We start from the raw sequence: 25,339 nt of genomic DNA, 5'->3' as shown, positions 1-25,339 counted from the left end.
ATTAGGAGTAAATTGCTATTCAGTCGTCCAAAACCCAGGCACGGATCTATTAGATAACAGACCGCTTCACTTCCTCGGTGGGCTTGTGGTTGCTATGGAAAGACAAACATCCACAGCAACAGCCCTAATGGGGGCGGGGACTTTGTCCGTCAGTCACCGTGGGAAAGATGAATGACAATCGTATGAACCAATCGGCGGTCGAAAACTATGCGAGTAGCCAATAAGGATGCAGCAACAGAGAGCTGTAGCGTTTGATAGAGAGCGCGAGGGGCAGCAGCACCCAGAACCTGTGAGACGGCGGCGAGAGAGACTGATGGTAAGCTAGTAGGTACTAGCCACGTAATAGTATTTACACACCGCTAACAAGTGAGCCACGTAAATTATATTACTCTGTGTTTCGTGGACTCGCGGGGTGTGCATTTTATTATATTTCAGGCTGTCTTCCATCCTCCGTCTAGCCGCTATGTAACGGTGGTGTTAGCGAGCTTGCTACCAGCTGTAACATGTTGTCTGTCAGCATCACAGCCCGTCTGGGACAACACATCTTTGTCTGTCGGACAGCACAGCTCGACTGAGCTAGCATTGCTATATTACTACAGCATGACACACACTTATGGTTACTGAAGTTCACAATTTTGGATGAAATACATGTTGTCTTAACACCGACATGAATTCCGCAGCTTTATGAAAAAGCCTAATCCGTCCGAACATAGAGCTGCAGCATCATCATTTCTTTGCAGACCCAGCATGAGGAGCCAGTCATTCCAGTAACATGGACAAGTACGAAAAGGTGAAGAAAATTGGAGAGGGTTCGTTTGGAAAGGCCATCCTTGTCAAATCAAAAGAGGATGGACGCCAAGTTGTCATCAAGGAGATTGGCATATCTAGAGTAAGTTAAGCCCCCCATGTGTAATATTCCACCAGCTTCACAAGTACCGTGGACTCCCCTTTGCCAGCCTTTCTCCTTCTCTTACTCTTCCCTCTTAACTTTGTCAGATGTCAAGTAAAGAGAGGCAGGAATCTCGAAAAGAAGTGGCTGTTCTTGCTAAAATGAGTCATCCCAACATTGTCCAGTATAAGGAGTCGTTTGAAGGTATTCACATGACTTAAAGGGTCTTTTATCTGAATGATCAATAAATGAAAGAACCACGGGAATAATGCACTGCAGTTTTATCCAGATGCATTCAATGTGAATTCAACACATTGCCTTATAAACTTCTTTTTCAGAGGGTGGTTGTCTGTATATTGTGATGGACTACTGTGAGGGAGGGGACCTCTTCAAGAAGATCAACTCTCAGAAAGGAGTGCTGTTCTCAGAAGAGCAGGTATGCTACTTGTCTGAAAAAAAAATCATGTCCTCAACATGTAGATAATGTCTTTCGCTAGTTAACTGTTGCTAATTTCTCTGTGCTCCTCTTTGAGGTTTTAATATTTACCATCTTCTCCCTCATCAAGATCCTGGATTGGTTTGTGCAGATTTGTTTGGCGTTGAAGCATGTACATGATCGAAAAATCCTCCACAGAGACATCAAATCTCAGGTATTGCTTCATGTAACACATAGTCGTAAATACACATGTAATTGTGAGCTACTGTATCTATTAGTCATTCATTTAAATTTATTGTATGTTTTTCATTATGACTCCACAGAACATATTTTTAACAAAAGACGGGACAGTGCAACTTGGGGACTTTGGAATTGCAAGGGTGCTGAATAGGTGAGTGCAGTCAGTGTCCTCTGACTAGATCTGCAGACCTCTGCAAAGCCAGAGTAGTAACAGCATAATCTAATTTGCTTTCCATTCTCTTCTCAATTTTAGCACCGTAGAGCTGGCAAGAACATGCATAGGAACACCGTATTACCTATCACCAGAGATCTGCGAAAACAAACCATACAACAACAAAAGGTAATAAGTTAATGGTGTGGAACAACCATGTTATGTTGTGTCTCATTTGTGATGTAAGTTAATATTTAATTGTAATCAAGGGCACAACCCCCCCCCCCTCATTGAATTACGAGACATTCAGGATTACCTAGTGGCTTCTGGGTAGATATAAAGGTATCATGTGTCCTCTTTACTGAGAGAACCTGCTTGTGTGTATCTACAACAGGATGCTAGTTGTATTGATTTCCATTTGAACCATTTTATACATGCATGTAATTGAATCCACTTTAGCGACAACCAAAGAAGTGACTCAAGAAATGTTCCACTGTTTATTCTGCAGTTTTCTCAGCGTTGAATTCCTTATTTTCCTTTTTGTTCATGATAAAGAAGAGGAGAAGCATTGCAAATGACTGTTGTTACATTATTGAATGAATGTAAACCTACCCCAGAACTTATCCCTGCCTATCCATGTGTGTGCTCTCTCCTCTCACTCTCCCTACTTTCCCTCCCTCTGCAGTGATATTTGGGCCTTAGGGTGTGTCCTGTATGAAATGTGCACTCTTAAGCATGCAGTAAGTATTCAGTGTGTGGGCTGTTTGTTAATGAATTTAGGTTTTATGTATCGTATGCAGTTTCCCCTCACATACTGATTGTGATATGTTCCGTATGTATGTATAGTTGAGTTGACAAGCTAAGGTCATGGTGGAAAAGTCAAAGAACTAGACAATGAAAAAAGTGACGTAAAAAGATGAACCCTGGTGGGACAGATGTATAGATGTGCACTTGTTGTTCAATGCCTTTGACTTCAGACATCACAAAGCACTGAACAACAAGTGCATCCCAGCTGGGTTTATCTCTTTTTAGCGTACCCTGGATACCTCAGTAGTGTTGTGAGTATTTACAGCGCACACGTTGTCAAATTGATGAAGATGTTTTCTGAATTTGGAGTTGTTGTTGTTGTTGTTGTTGTGCATTGAGGTCTCAGCAAAACAGAATGATGGCACCTCCCAAGAAATTAATGTTTTCAGTTTAGATCAAAATAAGAACATGAGCAGGAGGGTGGAGTAAATTATTCAGATATATGTGCATATTTAGCTTTTGAATAGAAATTCAGTATATGCTCGTCAGAATGGCTCCTAATTGGATGTGACAGCAAAGAAATCTATATGGATCTGCAGCTCCGTTAACCATGCAAGGATTTCTACATGAATATGTTGAAGGTGCTCTGTTATTTCTACATTTACATGAGTCTGCTGTGGTGAAACTACAGGATGCGCCATTTTAGTTGCAGCAGCACAGCAGGGAATTATAGGATGGCATTAGGGCCTTCATTTGCTAAAGCATAGACAAAATAGGAAACACTGAAGCTTCTTCATCATGTAGAGAATTGGAGCAGCTCTTGTCATCGCTGCCACTCAGACACTTCTGGGTCATTTTACTCAATTAGGAACTGTCTTGAGCAAAAAATGAACTGCAAGCTAAGTTTAAAAGAATGGGCCATCTTCCTTCAGTATTCATTAGGAAGAATGTATTTGTTTTTATTTTCAATCTTACTGTTATTGCATCTTCATATTGATAATGTACGGTTTCTCTGCCCTGGTCTTCTCAGTTTGAGGCTGGAAACATGAAGAATCTAGTTCTGAAGATCATCCGTGGCTCTTACCCTCCCGTGTCCGTTCACTACTCCCAAGACCTCCGCTCCCTCTTGGCACAGCTGTTTAAACGTAACCCCAGAGAAAGACCCTCAGTCAGCAGCATCCTGGACAAATCTTTCCTGTCCTGCAGGATAGAGAGGTTCCTCACACCACAGGTACAGTTTGTTGTCTGTCATACAGTCTGAGTTTACCTGACCCACACTGAATATGTATAAACAACTGTTGATATACGTTTCCTGCTGATTCCAGCTCATTGCTCAGGAATTCCGCCATACTTTTCTTCACAAGCAGCCTAAAGTGGGCGTGTTGCAGGGGCCACCAGGTAAGCAAACACTGCTGCTGCTGCTGCTGAATGTGAAGAGGCCTTTGAAAACCGCCCCATTACAATTTTAATGTCATTAGCATATATTAAATGATTCTTAAAGCATTTTTCTTTGATACCAATAAATATATGGAAGAGTGGACTGTGAAATGATAGTTAGTCTCAGAGTAAATTAGAATATGTGAGTCAAGTACATTCATAAAAGGTATTTGCTGAAATCATCAAGATTGATTCAACATGATCATTGCTTAGTAAGTATAGAGCTGTGTAAGATTACTGGCCTCCACTCACTCTACACGTCTGTCACCTGCAATATAAGTGTTCTTGGGATTTTTGTCAAATAAACAAACAAAATTAAAAAGCTCAATGTTACATGCAGTTTTATGGGGGCAGGACTAGCTTGTCGCCCCCCAAATCACATAATTACTGTGTAAGAACTGTTGTGGGGTGGGGTATAAGATGGACAGATGATAGATGAATAGAGAGATATGCAGCAGAGATGCCTAGCGGGACCTGAACCAGGGATGATGTGGTTTCTGATCAGATTCAGCGCCTTTACCTACCTCTACCAGGATGATCTACAGAGGGAGCATAGTCTATCTATATTTACAGGTTTTATTATTTATTATCAAGTCCAAAATCGATGGAGATAAATAAATAAATTGCCTCTTTTTGTTATCTTAATGTAACAAGGTTTGAAAAGTATTTCATCTTTGGTGTTGATAAAATTAACCACTGACCTAAAAAGTAGTTTGGTTTTGGTGACAGTGAATAGACCAGCTCGACAGCATGCAGTCATTTTAACAGTTGATTTGGTTATCGCACTCTTGATGCTACTCATTATTGGAAGACTGCATAGTCACTTGCTGCTGTTTTTTTATTTATTTATTCATGTATTTATTATTCAACAGCCAAGCGTCCTGCTCCTAGCTCCACACCCCTTGCTCCAGCCCAGAAGATTACCAAACCAGCCAGCAAATACGGAGTGCCTTTAACTGTGAAGAAGGTGTCAGACGCAGCCAAAAAGCCTGCTGAGAAGAAACCAGCCGTGAAACATAAACCGGTTAGTATGCTGTTGCTGATGTCTGCTGGCTCTCTTTTCTTTTTTCTTTTTATTTGTTCTACGTATAAGAAAAAAAATGTTTGTTGTGTTGCTCCTGGTCTTGCATGTCAGAAGCCTCTCCCATCTGTGTGAGTGTCTGTTATTGCGTCATAGTGTGTTGGCAACCTCTGAACCCCAGTGTCATATGTTGCTCAGGCCCCTCTCCCAGCAGCACCCCAGAGAAGAGAGGAAGAGGAGGAGAGGAAAAAACATGAGGTACAGCTGAGAGCCCCACGTTACTTGCATACACTATCGGATTGCCCTCCCTTTTTTCTTTCCCCATTTACACACACGTGAAGGTGTGTGTGTTCGTACCAACATTTTTCATTTTCCTCCTTCTCATTACACTTGATCCCTACGTTCACCCGTTCTCCGCTCCCAGCTCTGTTTGGTGCGTTCCGCCTGATTTCGTCTTTTAACCAACCTTTCCCTCCTCGCCTGCCCGCCTGCCTGGACAGAGCAGTCCTGCTGGCTCTTGCCTCAAAGTGGGTTTCCCTAAGATGCCCGTTGTTGATGGAATTATTTTTTTCCTCATTCTATAGGAAGGCATCAGAAAGAAAAGGATGGAGCTGATTGAGAAGGAAAGGAAGCAGAGAGAGCAGGTAGGCACATTGTTGAGTTCCCATGTTTGTAATTGGTTTGTTATTTGTTTTCACAATCTCAGTTGTTTGTCGTCCTCAGGCGTTCCTGTTGAAAGCAGAGCAAATGAAGAGATATGAGAAGGAGAAGGTGAGTGGTAAACATGTGGCTAGAATTATGTTTTTAACTCATGTTTACTGTAGTGGGTGGAAACGATCCATGTGCTGTTTGTCTCTCTGTAAAACTAAACCAAATCACATCTTTGAACCTGTGATATTTAACAGATCAATCGCATTAACCAAGCCAGGGAACAAGGCTGGAAGCATGTCTTGAGCTCCAGTGGAGGTAGCAGCCCAGAGAGGAAGGTACTTGATACCCATTTACTTTTGTATTTAAAGGGATACTTCACCCAAAATCAATAATTCACCAATTTTCTACTCACCGTCATGCCAACAAAGGGTTTGGAGAACTCTCGGAGTTATCAAAACACTTTTTGAGTTCAAGGGGGGATCTGGGTTTCATATAATGGCAGCGAATAGAGTTCACTATTGAATCATCCAAAACATACACTATGAAACATCCAAATACCTCCAACTGCTCATCTGTACTGACCCAAGTATCCTGAAGCCGCAACATAAAAAGTTGTGCCTATTGTTGTAAACCATGGATGTAAAGACGGAAGAACATCTCGCAACAAATCTTGCGTAGCCACTGGGAGCTACTACTACAACAAGGTTAAAAACAGAGATCAAATACATTTTTTCTGAACAACTTTTTCATGTGGCAGCTTTAGTACAGACGAGCAGTATGGAGGTATTTGGATGTTTCATAGTGTGTGTTTTGGACGATTCAAAAGTGAACTCTATCCACCACCATTATATGAAAATCCGTTTCCATCCGGACCCCCCCTGGAACTACAAAAGCGTTTTGATAACTCCAAAAGTTCAATTGGGTTGGGTGAATTTGGTGAATTATCGATTTTGGGTGAAGTATCCCTTTTAATAACAACACATTTAAAGCATCTCTTTCTTGCTCACAACAAACATTTGTTCTGTCATCTCAGTGTTTTGTTGGAGTTCCTAAAAGGGCTGGAGGAGTTGGCCCCTCTGTCCCAAGCAGGAGCCCCTATGAGCACCACCACGCTGCTCTGGACCAAATGGCTAAACCACAGCCCAAAGACATGAGTAGAGAGGGATCCTCTGCAGGACCAGCCAGTCCTATCCGGTGAGTTCAGATTACTTTATTTGACAGGCCACTTAGGGGTGTTAAATAAGTGCTTTAATGGCATTGCCTCTGTATGTAAGACGCCTACCGGCTGCTGCTGGTCCAGTGCTGCCCAACGGCCCCGCCCATATCCTAAACCATGATGCTATCAAGAGAGAGCTTCAGAGGCTGCAGTTCGTTTCTATACAAGCTCGCATCAGTAGGTCAGTTGGGCAGCCTCTCTCTTATACATCTCAGGAAAATGTGAACATTATGATAAAATATGATGTAATAACATTCAGTTTTGTATTTTGTTTTTAGGCAACGTGGTCACATGGCTGCTGACAGGGCCGATCAAGTTGAAGAGTTTTTACAGCGTAAGAGAGAAGCCATGCTCAACAAAGTCCGCGCTGAGGGACAGCTGGTACGTAGAGTGACTCATACTGCAAGTTTAATGGTGACCATACAGGATATTCAGCCCTGTTAATGAAATATAACACAATTTCACTCATTGTTATTATGACCCTTCACATACTCCGTGTGGTTTGGTAAGGACGGGGTTGAAACCTTCCACAGATCCATCTTTTTCAAATATGAGCAATGTTAGAGCTCCATTAAACAAAAAATCTAATGTTAACGCTGAATCAAAATGTTCAGTGCATTGTAGATCAATTATTCTGACAATGTAATAGTCAGACTGACATCTGGCATGTTGAGGAAATTTCTAATTTTTGAATTCATAGTTATAAGTAGAATGCAGAGAGCAGGACCATCAACATGTTTTATTTTCAAATATTTCTCCTTGTTCATGTAAATATTAGATTAATTTAAACAATTTTGATTTTAGTTCTTTGCCTCTTATTAATGTATTATTATTACATTGTAATTTATCAGATGCAACATCATAAATTGTCCATCAGTTGCCCTTCTGTCTAAATATCGGCATTAACATAATGGCCTTTGAAAAACCAACATCAGCCGACCACTACTGTCCTTGTTGTGTTCCTAGTACATGTCCGGTTAAGAAACCTCCACAGAACCTCACTGATGTACTTGGCTGACACAGTATCATTTTGTATAGTTGTGATGTGCCTACGTCTTTTCACATATTTGCTCACTTTAACATCAATCTAGCGCTGTTGCAATGAAGATGTGTATTTTGCAACCTGATGAATTTAAGTCCAATATTTACTTGTCTAGTGACCTGAGAAATACTCAAGTTTCACACAGTCTGTTCCTCAGCCGGTTTTGTGAAAATAGCTGCTGCTGAAATAGTGTTTAAATGTTGATTAATTTGCCAAACAGCAAATTTATCAGCTGCAATCCCTAAACAATGAGCCTCCATCACTATGACTTAATATTCAGTCATTTGATTCAGTATTAATATCAAAGTATTGATTAATGCAGCTTTAAATATCTCCTGGCCCAGTCTCATGTCTGTTGTAACAGTTAGACATGAGGCCTGCGTTCTTCTAAAGTGTGGTTAAATTGAACGGTAAACAGGGCACCCGGCAAAACCTGTCTGCAATCTATGGAAGCCGGGCCAGTTCGATTCAATGCAGGAGACCCAGAGCCAACAAAGAGGAGGAGGTAGGAGTCCAGGCTCGGATGCCCAGTCTCACACTCCACCTCACCCATGGCACGTCTGACTTGGCACGTCTCATATGTCTGCACTAAAGTCCCTTTGACACTTCCATAATTCAACCCAGCAGCTCAAACCCATGCCTACTCCTTGCATATTGTTTGGTGTCCCACTGTACAATGTGAGCTGTTTTCACTATTCTTTTTGTATCCCTGTAATGACTGTTACTATTTACTACAGTAAATACCATTGGTTTTGTGTATTTATTGTATTGTTTGTCCCATTTCAAATAACCTCACCACTTTGGTTTTGCAGTGTGCGGTTTTCTTTTGCTTTGAATGGAATACATGAATGTGAATATTACTGTGCTGATGACTGCAAAATGTATTATTTTACTCTGGCTGGATGTATAATGTTTTAATGTGCAGATGCTAATGTTATTTTTTTAAGGAAGCTTTGCTTTTTATAAGAGCTACCTATGTATGCCTTTTTTTTGCTTGAATGTCACTGCAGACGGCAATACTGCATCATACATTCTGTGTGTTTCTGTGTAGGTCTGTCTGTGTCACACAGTGTGTAACAGGATGTTTTTTTTTTTCTTCCTAGGAGTACTTGAAGAAACTGAGGCAGATCCGCTTACTGAACTTCAATGAGCGTCAGCAGATCAAAGCGCGACTCAGGGGGGAGAAGGTAGAACCTTGCACTCTGAAAATCACTTTGATTAAAAGGTACTCTCAGAATCTCATTTTCTTGACCTTTTTCTGTGATGTGGCTGTTTGGTGTTTGTCTCAGTATGACAGCGACGGATCAGACAGTCAGGAGTCCACTGATGAGGCAGAGCTCAGGAGAAAGAAGATAGAGGCTTTGAAAGTAAGTCTGCAAGCAACAAAAAGCATTTACAGTTTACACCTTCTTTATATGGCTCTTTTCTAATATGCATTACACAAATAAGTGCCAAATAAATTAGACATTTATTTATTTATCTGGCATATTTATGTCCCCCATAAAGACACCTCAGGCTGTGACTTCAGTCAAACTTTATTACAGCCTCATGATCCAGATAAAAGACATTACATTGAATAAATTGGGCACAAATATAAATCAGTGTCCCACAAAGAGGCAGGACTATCTATGTCTCCACAGCAGCAAGTCATTACACTGGCATATACAGGTGCATCTCAATAAATTAGAATGTCATGGAGAAGTCCATTTCCAGTAGTTCAAGTCAAATAACCCCAACCAAGTATTGAGTGCATAATAGATGGACATACTTTTCAGAAGGCCAACATTTCCATATTAAAAATGTTTTTTTAAATTGGTGTTGGAATTTTCAGATTTGTTGATACTGAATTTTAGGTCTTTATCAAATGTAAGCCATAATCATTACAATTACCGTAAATTCAGAATATAAGTCGCACTGGAATATAAGTCGCAGTCTATTTTTGAGGGTCTGAAACTGGGAAAACAAGATTTTCTATTCCCATTTTTAATTAAAAAAAAAAACGTTATACAAGTTATTCCACAAGTCTACAGCATGAAGTTTCTGTGCTACATTGTAGCTCTTTCTTGTTATTTTAAATTTAAAAAAAGAAAAAATATATTGCGGGGTAATTTGAATACTGTACATTTAGGGCAATATAGCGTGTGTGTGTGTGTGCCCACACGTTAGAGAGAGACTGACTGACAGAGATGAGAGATAGTGAAACGCTCTTAAAAACATAACAATAAGATTATTTTCTGTGAGAGACTGTGGCGGACCCAAAGAGTCTCGTTATTTAATTAAAAAAAATAAAAAAAACTTTTAAAAATGTTTACATTTGTGTACAATGTGGTCACAACGCGTCGATGACCACCTCCGGAGGTGGTTTTGGCTGATTGGATCACTGTACTTTCATGTGGTCAAGCTCTATCTGATTGGAATCTGATCACTGAAACTGCAGTGTACCTTGGTCTATAGGTCGCACCGGTGTATAAACCGCACCCAACTTTTTAGATGGAAAAAAGTGCGACTTACACACCGAGTTTTATGGTAAAAGAAATGAAATAACTAAAGAAATAAATGTGTGTAATCGATCTATATTATGTATCAGTTTCATTTTTGAATTGAATTACTGACATAAATACACTTTTCCATGATATTCTAATTTATTGAGACATGTAAATGCATACATAAAAAGACATACTGCTAGACTATCTTACAGTGGTCTTGTGCTCAACACACTGCAAACCATCTTCATCAATTTGGCAACATGAGCACTGCGAATACTTACAACCCAAAAGTGTGGAATGCACTTGTTGTTCAATGCTTTGTGACTTTAGATGTTAAAAACATTGAACATTGTGTCCCAGCCAGGTTTTGAGCTCTCAGGTTCACTGTACTCTCTGGGCCTCCTAAGTAAAATCCTCTCTGCATTATAACCTGTCTGAATTCTGCGTAAGCGCGCTATGCTGTAGTTTGACCACAAGTGTGCAGTAGAGAGCTGTGTACAACATGCTCTGTAAATGGACATCTGCCCTCCATCTGTTCAAGCACTTAACTCCATAAGAGAATGTTTGCCCATGAAAACACTGTGCAGCATTGCCTATAAATATCTTCCTCATCCATCACTGGCTCTTCAATAAAATACTGTCACAGACTTTTATGATTATAATCGTACAGTTTAAAGTCCGGAAATTTTAGACATCAGATGACGACTTGGGCCTAGGACCACAGGATCATGTGATTTGTTTGGACAGATCATCAGTACAAAGATAAAGCAGAGCATGTACAGAAATGAGAAACTTCCCCCTTGTCTGACGCCATTGTTTCTTGTTTTTTGGTTTGTTCTAACCCTCTGAGGTCAACAAATGTTTCTATTAATATCTTTGTGATTAGATTAGTGATTACATATTAGATTAGACTACAATCTGTTGCATTTCCCTTTTGGATTTTTTCATATTCTGGTGAGAATTTACACGACTCAAACCCGGAGCTAGAAAGGCTTGAAAGTAACCTGGTGAACGACAACACTTCATCTCACTGATGTCTACTTTCAGGCATTTATTTGACACTTTTATCTAGTATTTTGCTCATATATTGGACATTTATAAATCTTGACTTTGGAAAACCCATTATAATTCATCCACATCAGTAAAGGTTTGTTTTCACACAAGATTTTGGTTTCAAAAACTGAGCATTGTTGCTCTGAAAATTGTGATGTAAACATTCTGCAATAATGTGAAAATCAAGAAAGTGTCCTTAGACTGAATTAAAGGTCAGAGCTGTTGCCAGACATTCAACCAGCCTGTGCTGTGTAGGTGAACAGTATAGTTTTGAAATCAGTGTTGCAACTCCCTCACAAACAGTGTGGAGAAAATAATACCAGGCTGTTATTGTTGTACTATTGTCGGAGGAAAAACAGATTGTAATCTTAGTGGGGAAATAGCAGCTAGATTACATTTTCAACTGGAGGAAAGAAGATGGAAACAAGAAACAATCTTACTTTGAACACCAGAATGCATTTATCAATGCCTTTTTATTCTTCATTTACATGTCACTGCCAGGCCCAGGCTAAGGCCCGTGCTGCTGTATTGAAAGAGCAACAAGAGAAGAAGAGGAGAGAGGCGTATGACAGGGAGAAGAGAGCCTGGGAGGACCATGTAAGCTCTATCATCCTTTTGTTTCACATTCTTTTGATTGGTGCATTAGTACGCAAGTATAATCTAATCATGGGTGTTGTGTATTGTTGAAGCTTGCAGCTCGGGGGTTGAAGGTTGGCATGGCAGCAGGAAATGTAGCGTCGGTGGCAGTAGCAGTATCCACTACCTCTGACAGTCCACTTCCACAACCCACTCCCACTCACCCAGAACCAGCTGCCAAAGCTTCAGCCCTGCCTGCATCCAAACCCCCCAGCCCAGCTATATCCATGACTGCCGCCCTGAAGAACGTTGGAGCGGTCAGTATATGTTCACCAAGCCTCTCATGTCCTACATCCATATTTGTTGTTATTGCTTTGCTTTATAAATGTTGTGTTTGGTTTGACAGATGACTCCACTAAAAGAAAAGATACCTGAGCCAGAGACTGCCACGGTCATCCAGGTGAGTGTTGGAGCCGTTGGTAATCACTTACAATAGTTTTTTTGTATTTGTTTACACACTCATTGCACAATTTGGCTCATTGTGTTAAAACGCCACACACACAAGTCCAGTGAGACAGAACAACCAGAGATAAACATCTCAGTTTGACGTCAAAATGAAACGCTTTAATCAAGTGTTTCAACTGGCTTTGCCATGAACACATGCACCATTTGAATCACTCTCTCAAAGCAGCAACAGCAGCAAAACACACTGCTCTCTTGTTTTTAGGCTTCACACGACACATGGGTAGAAATTATTCAGAAACAGCTCATTTGGCCGGCTGCAGCTGCAGCTGCAGCTGCATCAAAGTCCAGGGCTCCGTAACTGAACTGTGAATTCAGTGCTTTCTCTACCTTTTTAATGTAAGAAAAAGTCTGTAATGTTTTTTCAAGTGTATTTCTACATTTGACTCCTTGATTTCTACTTTTGATTTTGATGCTTGTTAAGATAACTGTGAGCTGAAATTAATCTTTCCTGATTGCATGATTAGAAAGATTATGACACTTAATGCTTTTCATATAACAGAATGAGAAAAAGCAGATCCTGCGCAGACTTAACCAGAACCTAAAAGCCCAGAGTACAGTGGAGGAGACTGAGGAGTCACCTCCACCGCCTGCAGAGCCAAGTTCTGTTCCCCCTCAGAACCAGGCGGACACAGAGAACCGTCCCCCCTCCAATGGAGACAGAAAGAAGTGGGATGCAGCAGAGCTGCCTGTGCTTCCTGTTGCTCAGCAAACTCTGGGGGAAACCTGCGCCACGACAAGTAGTGAGTTGAACCTTTGCAGTGCATCTAGGTTTTGTGCTCAGTTTTTTCAACTGTCCATCTTCTCCACCAGCCACATCGGTGACTCCGGACGACAGGCCATCGTCTGGAGGAGACAGGAAGAAGTGGGAAGTGGTGGAGACAGGAAGAGTTCCACTTGTCCTCTCTGTAGCCCAACAAACTCTAGAGGAGACGGGCAACTTGACCATCGGTGAGTTGTACTCTCCCAGAGTCACATGCACATCTTTTAAAAATTAAAAGAATGGCTACATAAAAAACTGTGATCCCCCTTTTCTGTCTATGTTTCATGTTTCAGAGCAAACAGCAGGGGAAGTTATACAGATGTGCGCGCTACAGGAGGAAAACCCTCGGAAGGTGTGGGGAGCAAGTCCAGTCTCTCAAGTGCTGAGAGTCCTCCAGGAGGCGGAGCTTCAGCCCCTCACCCAGCAGCTGGAGGATGTCAGCATCAGTGAGAAAGAGTCTCCCAGCCCTGGTTGGTCTTCATTCCTTCCTTTTCTTACCATCTTAGACTGTGTCTCATTTCACATACTTCCATACTCACACTTGCTATTTTGTGTGCACGAGTGCCTTCACACAAGCATGGCATTGTGCAATAAACATAAGTACCTACGTGGTGCACTCAGAAGTCAGAGGTTGCCATCTTAACTAAGCAGCAAGGAGGGACACCCAATGTATTTTCAAACTTGTGAAATGCTGTAGCTCTAGAGAGAAAGGAGAACACATTGTCAGTGGAGATGACAGCATAACACAGATGATACACACAAAAAAGTAAAATGTTGATATCCAAGTCAAGTTAGCAAGCAGCCAGTGGATAAATTGGGCGTCAAGATTTGATTAAAAGAAGCCAGGTGTTTTCACATCTGTTCGCCCTGTGCATGACAGCAGCTATATAAAGGAGGGGCAAATGTTGGGGACTTCATAGTACACATTCAATTATGTTTGGCTAAAATAAACATTGACACAACACATTAGAAGTTAGTAACAATTTACTGTCTCACAGTCCCTACCACATTAAAGGCCTAAAAACAGACTCCACTCAGTTTTTGAGATCAATATCAATAATATCCCAAATAATTTTAAAATTCACTTATTGGGCCTTATTTTTCAGCCCTAGCATCTGAACTGGGCAACGTAGAGGAGCAGTTCTCCACTTCATTCAGCTGAAAATTTGCACTAAAAAATAATGGTGGTTTAACTCTATCTCTTAAAAACCTGCTCTTAATCTGCAAATGGTCAAGTATTTGAACTGTGCGAAGAATGCGTGCATGAAGGACTGTGTGTGCGTACACAGGATGTGTGTGCAGCAGGATGTTGCCTGAAAAGAGTTAAGCTCTTCTAGAGTCATGTAATGTTAAGGCAGTATTATCACATTGTCAACACAAAGGAGGAGAAGAGGATCTCTTACTCTTTGTGTGCTGGTTCATTGAATGCACTAGAAGTGTAGCGGCTTACAGATGCTTTGCTCTCCACAGATAAACCTAACCAGACGGTGGCACCTGAGATTGTGAGGACACCTGAGGAGGTGTTGACCTCTAAGCCAAGCACTGAAGGTCAGAAGGAGAGTGCTGCAGTGGCCTCACATCAGGAAATGTCTGTGGCCATGGCAGCAGATCGACACACACTGCCACCCAGCCTTACTGAGAATCAGGGTTAGTCTGTCACCCAATCTGATATTTATCAGATATTTATTCCTCATTCCAAGGTATATTCTCAGTGTCATACAATACCTATCTGGCCTGAATCCTTTCAGATCCAGCAGACGTGGAGTCACTGGTTTTGGATGATGCACCTAAACCGCCCTCACATCCCCCAGCTGCCGTTCAACAAGCATGGGAGCAAGAAGCCCGACAACCATTGTGACTACTCATCTTTATTATTCATATTAACCACAAACTGTGCCATTTCACAATTTCTTAAATACATTTAAAAGTATCAAACAAGTCTGTGGAGATAAAAGTGTCTTTCACTTACAGGCCTCCAGAGGGCGTTAAAAGACCAACAGCCACCAAAGAGGGTGAGAGGAGTGCAGAGAAACCGACAGACTCTTCCGGTGAGATGAATGTTTAGTGAGTCAAAGCCACTCTATTTTTCAGTGGGATTATTATCTTAATTAAATCTGCCACTTCTCTCCCTCCCAGGTTTAGCACAGTGCGAAGAGCCTCTGTTTATGAAGTTGTGTTCCCCGGCCCACCGCCGCACCGCTGCCCTTGCAATCCTCTCGGCTCAGTCCTCTATGGATGAATCATCCTCCTCTCTGGCCTCTCGCTCGCGCTCCGTCTCCCCTCTGCGCTCCAGACACCATAACGCCCTCCTCATCGGCCTCTCCACGGGCATGTTTGACGCCAACAACCCCAAGGTGATCACTGGGTGAACGTTCACATTTTGACTTTTGCCTTGTAATTACCTCATTAACGATGAGAGGAATTATGTGAATTATGAAGGCATCGTGCGACAGTGTGGGTTCTGATGAAGTTAAAACTTGCTCCTGTTCCTGGTGTGATGTCGAGGCTTGTGAGGTATTTTTAGGTAGGGTTTCAGTCTTCTTTATTAATGAGGGGGTCTGGAATGGAGCCAAAACCATTAATCACAGAGTCTCAACCTGCAGTGGGTCTGATAGGACAGGAAGAGCATCCATCAACCTATATCTTTCATAACCTTCATCAGGGACGCTGAGATTTGCAGAACCGAACTCGACGTTTTTCATATCCACACCAAAAGCTACATGAATATGAATGTGTCAGGTTTTATCAGTGTGCCTTTCTGCATTTACACTGCATTACAAGACCGGATCCCATCACCCTTCACCATTTCCCATCATGTGTCGTTCCCTTGTAAGCCAATTTAAATATATCCTTGTGTTTGCGTTCTGTGCTGTCAGATGCTGCGGACATGCTCGCTGCCAGACCTCAGCCGTCTCTTCAATGCACAGCAGGAGTCTGCAGTGGCTAGTGCAAATGTTGCCCCTGACAACAACCTGGAAATTGAGGACCTGGATGAGGCAGCTAAAGACGACGACCAGTCAGAAGCTGAAGAGTAAGACAGACACAAAATAAATCTAAAGGGCAGAGATGGTCTCAGGCCCCACAACCCATACAAAAATACACAGTACAGGCTGTAGGCTCTGTGTTGCACAGCGTGGGTAATTTGTGGATGAATGCATTGAAAATAATCACTTTTAGATATACTGATACAGTCTTAAAGCAAGTATTTTAATAGTGATTATATTTTGCCTTATTCTCATTCTATCATTTTCAGAGTTGAAAGACAGCATTATAAAAGGAACAAGATTTTGCAAAGAATTTCTCGCAAGACAAGCAGGTAAAAGAATTCTGTGATATCTGTATGTGGTAAGAATGTGCTCTGTTCTGTAGTGCATACGAGGATGAAGACCTGCGGGATATCAGGGCCTCCATGGAGAGACTCCTGCAAGAAGAGGGCGACTTAATGAGGAGCTCTGCAGAGGTTGGAGCAGGAGACTTTAACGGTAACCCCCCAGAGAGCGAAGACCAAGAGTTCTTTAACAGGATGGCAGCGGAGATCGACCAGGACAACAATCAGATGGCTGTGGATGACGACGAGGACGACGAAGACGAGGAGGATGACGAAGAGGAGGATGAGGAGGAAGAAGGGGAGGACGATGAGGACGAGGACGAGGAATGCTCCAATGGGAGCCCTGGTGATGAGGAGGCCGGGGAGTTGCTAAGCAATGGCGTGGGAGAGAACCACAGTAACAACAGCCAGATCAATGAGGAATGGCATTCAGGTAGGAGTGCTGCGAAGACACAAGACTTAACATTTCTGGGGCTTTTTTTGCAGAAAACATGCAAACTACTTGTAAAAATTAATATTGAATGTCAGATGGTTTATGGCAGGGTTATTCAATTAAAATTCCTTGAGGTCCAGTTACTAAACTTTCATCCAATTAAAAGGTCTGAACCTTATAAAGTCCAAATTAAGTACATTTCATATTTATTGTCAATTTTCAACGCAGGAAACATTTAACATAGTGCACTTGTATGGCACTTGTATAGTAAACAGATAGCTATTTTACCATGAATATAAGTAGCCCACAGGCAAATGAATTTAAGGCCTGCATTTTAGGTTAAAGAGAACAAGACAGAAACCGCAGAATAAAATAAATAAGGGGTTTTCCCTGTTTTTTTGTTGACCAATGTGGCAAAAGCATATTGATAGCTGCACTGTCAGGTATTATTGTCCCGTCTATTAATATGTAAGAAGGCTGAAAATCACAGGACATGTCTGTTCTGGTGATACAAGTCAGTAGTCCTGAAATGTGTGCATCTCTTCTATAACACATTCTACATCTCGGAGGCGACATACAGGCTTCCTTCTCCTTTCAAATGGGGCAGAGCACTGTGGGAAACAGTAGGAGAGATACAGACCGATGGAGAACCGGGGTCTGAGCACGTCGCACCGAATACACACTGCTACGGTGTTGCTTTCGGTTGTGAGCGCGCATGAATGGGTTTGTGCGGGCAATAGACGCTACAACGACCCCCACGCCCACACGTGCTTTAACCAAGGCAGCGGCCACAATCCACCCGTTGGCTCGCCTTTGACTTAGATAGCCAGGGAAAAACCCTTAAAGCACCCTTACTGAGAGAAACGGGCACGTGACTGCCCTGCCAGTAGTTTGAATCTTGGGTTGGAGTCGGTGCTATTCATCTTCAAAAGTTTGGTTATCAGCATCAACTTTTCTTATTTTGGAGCAAGCCATGCTGTCATCTCCATCTCCTTTCTCTTTCTCTCTCGGACGCACTGGCCGCGCAGGGTAAACAAACCATCCATTGGGCTAAATAAAGTGAAGCCTTCGTATTGACAATTAACATACTGTACAGTATAGCTGAGCCCGCTGTCCCGTTGGAAAAAAATGCTCCAAGAACATTTTCTATTCTCGTTAATTTATTAGAGATTGGTCTCGGGTCCGGATCAAACCGTCACTCGGTCTGCCATTTGGTGATGCCAGGTTTATGGGTTTCATAAATGACTTTGCAAGAAGAGAATATTTTGCCAACTAAGCATCAGCCTGCAGTGCAACAGTAACATGAGCTCTAATCCCACTGCGTACAGATGGCAGTGGAGAGGACCAGGGTGGAGAGGCTGAGCATCATGACAGCATCTTCAGTCGGCTGGAAGAGCTTCGCTTCAACCTGGAGCAGCAGATGGGCTTTGAGAAGTTCATCGAGGCCTACAATAAGATTAAGGTATAAGATATTTATGATTTCACCGCAAGTCTTGAGATCAACTGTACAAAACCCATGGTTTAGTTTTACAGTTTAAGACTGAACAGATGTTGTTGATGATGTCTTGTTGTTTTGGTGCTCCAGGCCATACATGAGGATGAGGATGAGAACATTGACCTGGGCTCCAGTCTGGTTTTGAATATTTTGGGCACTGAGCACCAGCACCTGTATCCCAACATCCTTCATCTTGTGATGGCAGATGGCGCATACCAAGAAGGTTAGCAGCAGCTGATTGTCTATGATTTGATCTTTTCTATTATTTACCATTGTGTCTTTGTTCTCATTGTGCTGATTTTTTCCATTTTCTCATTTCATTTGAACTGCACCATAACAAACTATTTACTAATTCTGTTCATTCCCTTTTTTCCATAATAGTCTTCTGAGTTGCTAGGTCACTTGCTTAAACCACTAAAACAGACATTCATTTCCTTTTATTGTTCTGGTCAGCAGTTGTCAACAGCTGCGTTGAATTGTCCTCAGTGGTTTTCCTGCAGCACGCAGCTGTGTCAGAGCACTGTCTCTAAAATGTTGTCCTCCTTTCTCACGTTGCTGCTGCTTCACCATGTCATGATGAAACTAAATAGATCTGAAACACACACTTGACACTTGTCTGCTTCGTCTTTGCTCTGTGCCAAAACGTAAAGTTTTTGGGTTTGACAAGTTTCTCTTCAGACGGGAGCATCTTCAGACACGTTTTCTCACCGAAAGTCTCTTATTTGACAGCTCTCTTGTTTTCTATTTTTACTCTCTTCGGTGGAAGAAGTGGAAAGCAGATACAAATGTCAAATATCCCCCTTGAGGATCTATCTCAAGATCTGTGAATATATATGGCTCCATCCATGCGGCAGGGAGGCTGGGTGTATTTTGAAATGGCAGCAATCAGAGAACAAACCCATGTGCTGTAGTATCCAGGGATGCAAACAGCGCGCCGAAAAGCGAAACTCGCTTTTTTCATGACCAATTAGGTGACTTGTGTGAATCGTTCAGATCCGAAGAGTTTTTGTTTTGGGGGGGGGGGGGGGTGTCAGCGTCTCAGCTGGGGTCAGTAAAATGTTTTTCTAACAGTCTGACAGTGACAATCACGTCAAACTGAGGCGAACTCATTCATGGTTGTCTCTGATTATATTGATAACAGCCGACCTCCAATGTAGACGCGCGACATGCGCGCTCATTAAAGCGGCGGGTATCCGCGTGCAGTCGGTGCGACGGCGACGGTGTCCCTACCCCCCCCCCCCCCCCGTGCATGTCTGTGTATGGCGAGTGTATTGTGGAGCTGTGCGCCGCGGACATGCACGGTTCCCTACGTTGCTGTGTCAGGCAGGTGTTCCCACGGAGCTCTGCCCCGTTTCAGAGGTGAAGGAGAGACTTCGCCTCCGCGATGTAGAATGTGTTCAATTAAAGTGAAACTAACACATTATATAGGCCTATATGTCCATTACACACTGAATGAAACATCCCATGTCTTTATTTATTCCGTTTATTTTAATAGTAATAATTATGACTAACATTCAGTGAAGACATAAAATTCAGTATCTCCAAAATTTAAACATTGCAAAGGATTTTTTTTTTAAAGCATTTTTAATATAGAATGTTGGCCTTCTGAAAACTATGTCCATCTATATGCACCCAATACTTGGTTGGGGTTGAACTACTGGAAATTGACTTTTCCATGATATTGTAATGTAATTATTTGTTAATGGTGAGCCCCCCCCCACACGCCAGACAATTCCTCTCTTTTTTGGTCCTGACCCGTTTGCATCCCTGAGTATCTTTTTCTAGTGGTTGGGTTAGAGTAGCAGCTATGTTTCAGAGGACACAACCCCAGGTTTCAGGTGGAACTGATGCTTGTTGCACCCATTAAATGTCTGGCTGCATCACTGACTTGCCAAACCTTTAGTCGACCTTATTCAAACCTATGACCACTGCCTGTATAATGAATTGTCTCAACATGAACTGACCGTCTCCCTCCTCTCCACCCCTTCCTAGATAATGATGAATAATGGTTTCTGCAATGGAGCTGCTGGCAGCTACGACAATCTGCTAGCTATCTGATGTCTTCCCATGACGCACATCCCTGGCAGAAGGATCTATGCATGAGGTGTTGCAGCCATGCATCTAACAGTGTTTCAGGCACACTTGCATGATGAATAACTTAGTGCACTACAAGGCTGTACGACATACTTTTGACTATCAGCACCTGGCACTATTTTCTAACCGGTGTCCGTTCAAGAAGTGCATTATCAAACACATGTTCTTATTAACTTACCAAAGTTAACTTTAAAGTTTCTGTCAAATGTTCTCGAAGGTAAATATCTGTAAGTGAATGGCACACACGTATCGTCGCACTGATTTAACTGTATGAACTATCTTGTTCCACTCTGTTGTTTTTGGTTCAGTTCGACTCTGCAGTGATGTTTTATTTTGGTGGGCGAAGATCTGGTCCTCTCAGGTGCTCTCTCTCTCTCTTTCTAACTGTCACATCCTCACAGTTTCACAACACAAACCAGGTCACCCTCAGAACAAATGTACCGTCATATGTTTAGAACCAGAGGAACCTCCTTTTCTTAAAACTCTTTTCACCAAACAAGAAGTTAGATATTATCTAATACATTTTCCACGTTTCTTACTGGTTTAGTTAACCCAAATTAATTCAAAGATTATTGTGAGACTGTTGTATGTGGCCAAGGCACTGTAGCAAGAGTGTGGCATTGACGTGCTGGATGTGATGTGGTGAGACGATCAGTATGTTCAGTACAGAGCTGTACTGATAGAAGCAATGGTACAGATATTAACAATAATTAATATAGAACTATAAGTAAAGTATTGTAAATCTTTATATGAAGTAATAAAAAGTTTTTTTATTCACACGAAGACTGACATTTTCCTTTTCTTTCCACCTCAGTGTCATGGACAGTAAGAGATGTGGCTTAAGCATGAACATGTCTGTGTTTACAAAGATGTTCATTGAAATTCTTCCACTGAAAATATGATTATAAAGGGACTCACACTGCTTTTCACAGGTTGTCCAACTGTAAGAACACAAGACTATTTTCATCCACAGCCTTTCAACAGACCACTCACCCTTCTGTCAACAAGCAAGATTTATTTGTAGATGCAAGCCCTGTGGAATAATATAACATGAGCCTGCAGTGTTCAGGCACCGCACCACGTCTGATTTAGTGTGACAGAAGTGGATGTGTTTTCTCTGTGTTGGCACATATACACAAGTAATTGGCTTTAGTATCCATCCAATAAGCATAAACAAACCACTGTGATAATTGGGATTTGTTTTGTAGCCTTTCATGACATTAATCCCATACTGCTTTAAAGGGCTCTGATTGGAGCCCAGAACTGCTAATGGGCAATTGAAGGCAAATCAGATTGAATTTAATCATACACATTTTGTTTTTATTTTTTCACATTTGGTTTTGAGTGAGACACTCATACATCGGATTTAAGCTTGTGAGCCCTTTGATTAGAAAGCAATTGAAATATTCCAACTTTAAAATAGCAACTCTGAAGTTTATAATGACGAGCGGTGCTATAGTAGCCAACAGTTAAAGGCTTAGTATCTCTCTGAGTTGTTGTGCTCCCAACAACTAATTTGGATCCTGGGGCTGTGGTTATGAATGACATCAACTCATCTCAGACACTAGGCCTGGCATAAAACTGCCATTATTTAGATGAATGCGAATGCATTTTGTCGTCCCCACTGAAATCGTTCCATAATTCAAATGTAAAAGCTCAGCATGCAAGTTGCAGTTGCGTATAGTGTGCCAAATTGAATATGTAAATGCAAAGTCAGTTTTATACTCGGGCTTTACACAGCAAATACATGACAAATATGTTTAATTGTGATTTCCTTTTTTCCATAACTTATTATTCATAGCAATTTAGATTTATAGTAACAATTTGAACAATTTATTTTGTAGCAGAAATTAATATGAATTTTGATCCCTTTGTAAACTTTCTTTTAAAATTTCTGAGCTTCCATACAAAATAACTTTATTCAGGGTGCAGGTCATTGGCCTAAGGCTGCGTGCTGTACACAACATCGCACCTCATCCAGTATTTATGCTGCACGGTGGCGCTGTTTGTTTGATGTTCCTTTTTGTGTTTTAGTAATTCTGTTATATGTTCTATTGTGTGAGTTGTATTATGCATGGGTGGGCGTTTTATCTCAGTGGTGATTTGCATTCTACTTGTTGAGAGGCGTATGCAGGCAACTCTCTGAACTGTCTGTTCAAACACACAAACACCACGACAGCAGCATGAGAGGCTCTGACAAGATGCTTAGAGCTTTCTTTGAAGGATATGATAAGGAAAGCACATTACTGGTGTCATGGTATAGCACCTAAGCTGATTTTGTTCATATATGTTTCATATTAAACTGTCTGTCTCAGAAATTTGGTTTTGAATTACAAACATATATCTACTTGATTCTTTGGCTTAACGTGGGTTATCTTCATTTCAGCTTTATTAACAAAATGTTACAGGTCCAAATTCTTTGTTCATTAATCCTGTTTAATGTGAGAAAAATGGTCCCACGCAGTCTCTCTGTTTGACATTATACTTGAGATAAAATTAATTCAATTCTTGTTTTGAATTTTCCATAAGGCCTGCGTTTGGCTCCATCCCAGCTCAAAGGAAGAAATCACCCCACAGAGAAATATACGCACTCAGCCGTTATCAGGCAGCATTCATTGGCATTCAGCTATGGTCTCTAATCTAATTTAAAGGCTGGTTGCCCCAGGCTGAGTTAGTAAGTTTGAAAGCCTTATCAAAGTAATACAAATGGAGATTACTGGATGTGAGCGTCCTGATCTCAACAGCATATTAAGCCCATGAGCTTTGGTTTGGTTTCAAATTAAAACATCATTGTCTTAAAGAGTGAATTATGTATACTGTCATCTTGAGAACAGCACTGTAAATGATAGCTCTTTTTTCATTTTGGTATTTGCTGCATTTCAATACTTCATCTTGGGCTTCTATTTATAGTGATGTGCTGTACAAGAGAGGACAGTATTTCTGTCAAGGTCCATCCCTTCATGGAAATTGGGACATATGTCTTGTCATGTCCTCTCCTGCTTTGCTCGTGACCATTTATAGGCAGCAACACAGCTGTCACCTACATCATGAGGGTTTGTGTGTTTCTTGTGTGTGTGTGTGTGTGTGTGTGTGCCGATCTTGTTTTTGCCCTCAGGTGCAGTCATTATGGAAAAAAAATATTGCCTTTCAAAGTCCACAAATTCCTGTTGCCTTTCTGAATAAGATTAAACAGTGTGTGCTGAAGCCTTTTCAGAAAACAACACTGAATATGTGCAGGATTGGAGTGTGTGGTAATACATAGGGGTCAAGCAGAAAAAAAGAGGGCAGGGGCCATTGTCTCAGTCGAGGTGGAGGGGCGGAGAGCTGCCTCTTCACAGTGAGGAAATATGACCCGGGGGCTCCTGCCAGCTCCTGTGAGATCACATGTGACAGAAGAGAGCCACCTCCACATAAATCTCCTTCTTTATTGCTCCTTTCTTTCCTCTCCCTCATCTCTGCCTCTTGCTCAATATGCAGTGTCCTCTGAATGAGATAAAGATAAATCACATGTTTATTGTGAGGCTGCGTGCCACTTGCTCTCCTCTCCCTCAAGCACTTCTGTGCTTGTGCCTTTGGTGTGAAGGGTATTAGGAGCTAAAGGTCTGCTCCAAATGTATTTTTTGTAATAAAGGCAGCACCTTTGCAAAGTGCTCCCCCGCTCCCTGTGGGCCTGTTGTCTATTTTTATATCAGCTGAGGACGGCCCCATCGGTTTGCTTTTGCCTCAAAAATAGATACTGAAAATTGTAATCCAGAGGGGGGGTACTGTTTTCTTTCAGTTCATACTAAAATAACATTTGATTTGCTAAATAAAGATAATAATAAACAAAAAAGAGCTGTAATTTTCTTCAAAAAACAGTGTATTTATAGCTGCCACAATATCATAATAACACTCCCATAGCATCCACATCCAGCATGTTTGAATAGGACTTTGTTTGTTGGCCTTGGGAATAAAAAGTATAACGTTGCTGCAGGAGAAACTACACATTTTGGAAATTGTGTTTGGTGCACAAGACAATTATGAAAAAGATGACCACCAGATGTCCCTATTCACTGTCTACTGCTTATTTGGCATCACTAGTGGAAGTCTGTCTTCTTATCAGGAGAGCACTGATATCTGTTATGGCCACACAACAGAGCAGTCTCAATACTACTGAATGCAAGTGTTATTGAACATTATATCTCATGACATTTTTATCTTGGCTGACTAGGCTACTGCAGTGAATGCTCCTCACAATGCAACAGAAAAAAAAATCTTGTTGGTCATTTGAGGAGCTGTGCCTCTTAACTACAGTACCAAATGTACTGGCTCTCTGTTCAATCACTACATAACATGTCCACATGGGTAGCCAAATAATGAAATGAAAAACAAGCTATTTTCCACTCAGGGAAAAGATGCTGCCTTTGACACATCGTTCATTAGGGACCGTTCGTTATTTATGGAATGGGCCACCGGAGGAAAATGGGGGGGGGTCATGTCATAATATTCTTTGTTGAGGGGTGGGTCCACTAAAAAAAAAAGGTCAGTGAGGGGGGGGTCATTCAACATTTTGTCTGGAGGACACTGCAATGCTCGCAAAAAACAAAAACAAAACAAAAACGGGACATTTCAAAGCTGCAAGCACTGATGACAATGAGAGCAACGGCCCCTAAATCACAACGTTATTTTATATTGTTCTGATCTGCCCTGAGTGGGGTTCGAACCCGGGTCTCCCGCACCGCAGGCGACGATGCTAACCGCTTCGCCAAGAACTCAATAA

The 25,339-nt window shown here is 41.6% G+C and overlaps 1 protein-coding gene across 8 annotated transcripts; it reads left to right on the top strand.

The window, feature by feature from the left end:
- The first annotated feature begins 153 nt into the window (after positions 1-153).
- Positions 154-21,359, top strand: nek1 (NIMA-related kinase 1). Of its 8 annotated transcripts, XM_085773333.1 has the most exons (36): positions 195-316; positions 741-889; positions 997-1,093; positions 1,228-1,325; positions 1,456-1,539; positions 1,649-1,716; positions 1,819-1,905; positions 2,402-2,456; positions 3,494-3,694; positions 3,789-3,861; positions 4,773-4,924; positions 5,120-5,179; positions 5,506-5,565; positions 5,645-5,692; positions 5,827-5,907; positions 6,606-6,766; positions 6,847-6,969; positions 7,067-7,169; positions 8,249-8,335; positions 8,934-9,017; positions 9,120-9,197; positions 11,871-11,966; positions 12,059-12,262; positions 12,352-12,405; positions 12,970-13,210; positions 13,281-13,418; positions 13,524-13,700; positions 14,701-14,877; positions 14,979-15,084; positions 15,202-15,278; positions 15,367-15,584; positions 16,107-16,261; positions 16,600-16,991; positions 18,320-18,453; positions 18,577-18,709; positions 20,479-21,359. In XM_085773333.1, the coding sequence occupies exons 2-36, from the start codon at positions 773-775 to the stop codon at positions 20,490-20,492; spliced, it is 4,233 nt and encodes a 1,410-aa protein (XP_085629459.1). In that variant the 5' UTR covers positions 195-316; positions 741-772; the 3' UTR covers positions 20,493-21,359. The 8 variants fall into 8 exon arrangements, with proteins under 8 accessions (XP_085629461.1, XP_085629466.1, XP_085629459.1 ...); XM_085773335.1 differs by lacking the exon at positions 8,249-8,335 and having other exon boundaries at positions 154-316; XM_085773334.1 differs by lacking the exon at positions 5,120-5,179.
- Positions 21,360-25,339: the final 3,980 nt, after the last annotated feature.

This window comes from Trachurus japonicus, chromosome 4, assembly GCF_045865225.1.
Source record: "Trachurus japonicus isolate A0001 chromosome 4, Traja_1.0".
NCBI classification, from domain to species: domain Eukaryota; kingdom Metazoa; phylum Chordata; class Actinopteri; order Carangiformes; family Carangidae; genus Trachurus; species Trachurus japonicus.
This window is presented reverse-complemented; position numbering and strand designations above follow the sequence as displayed.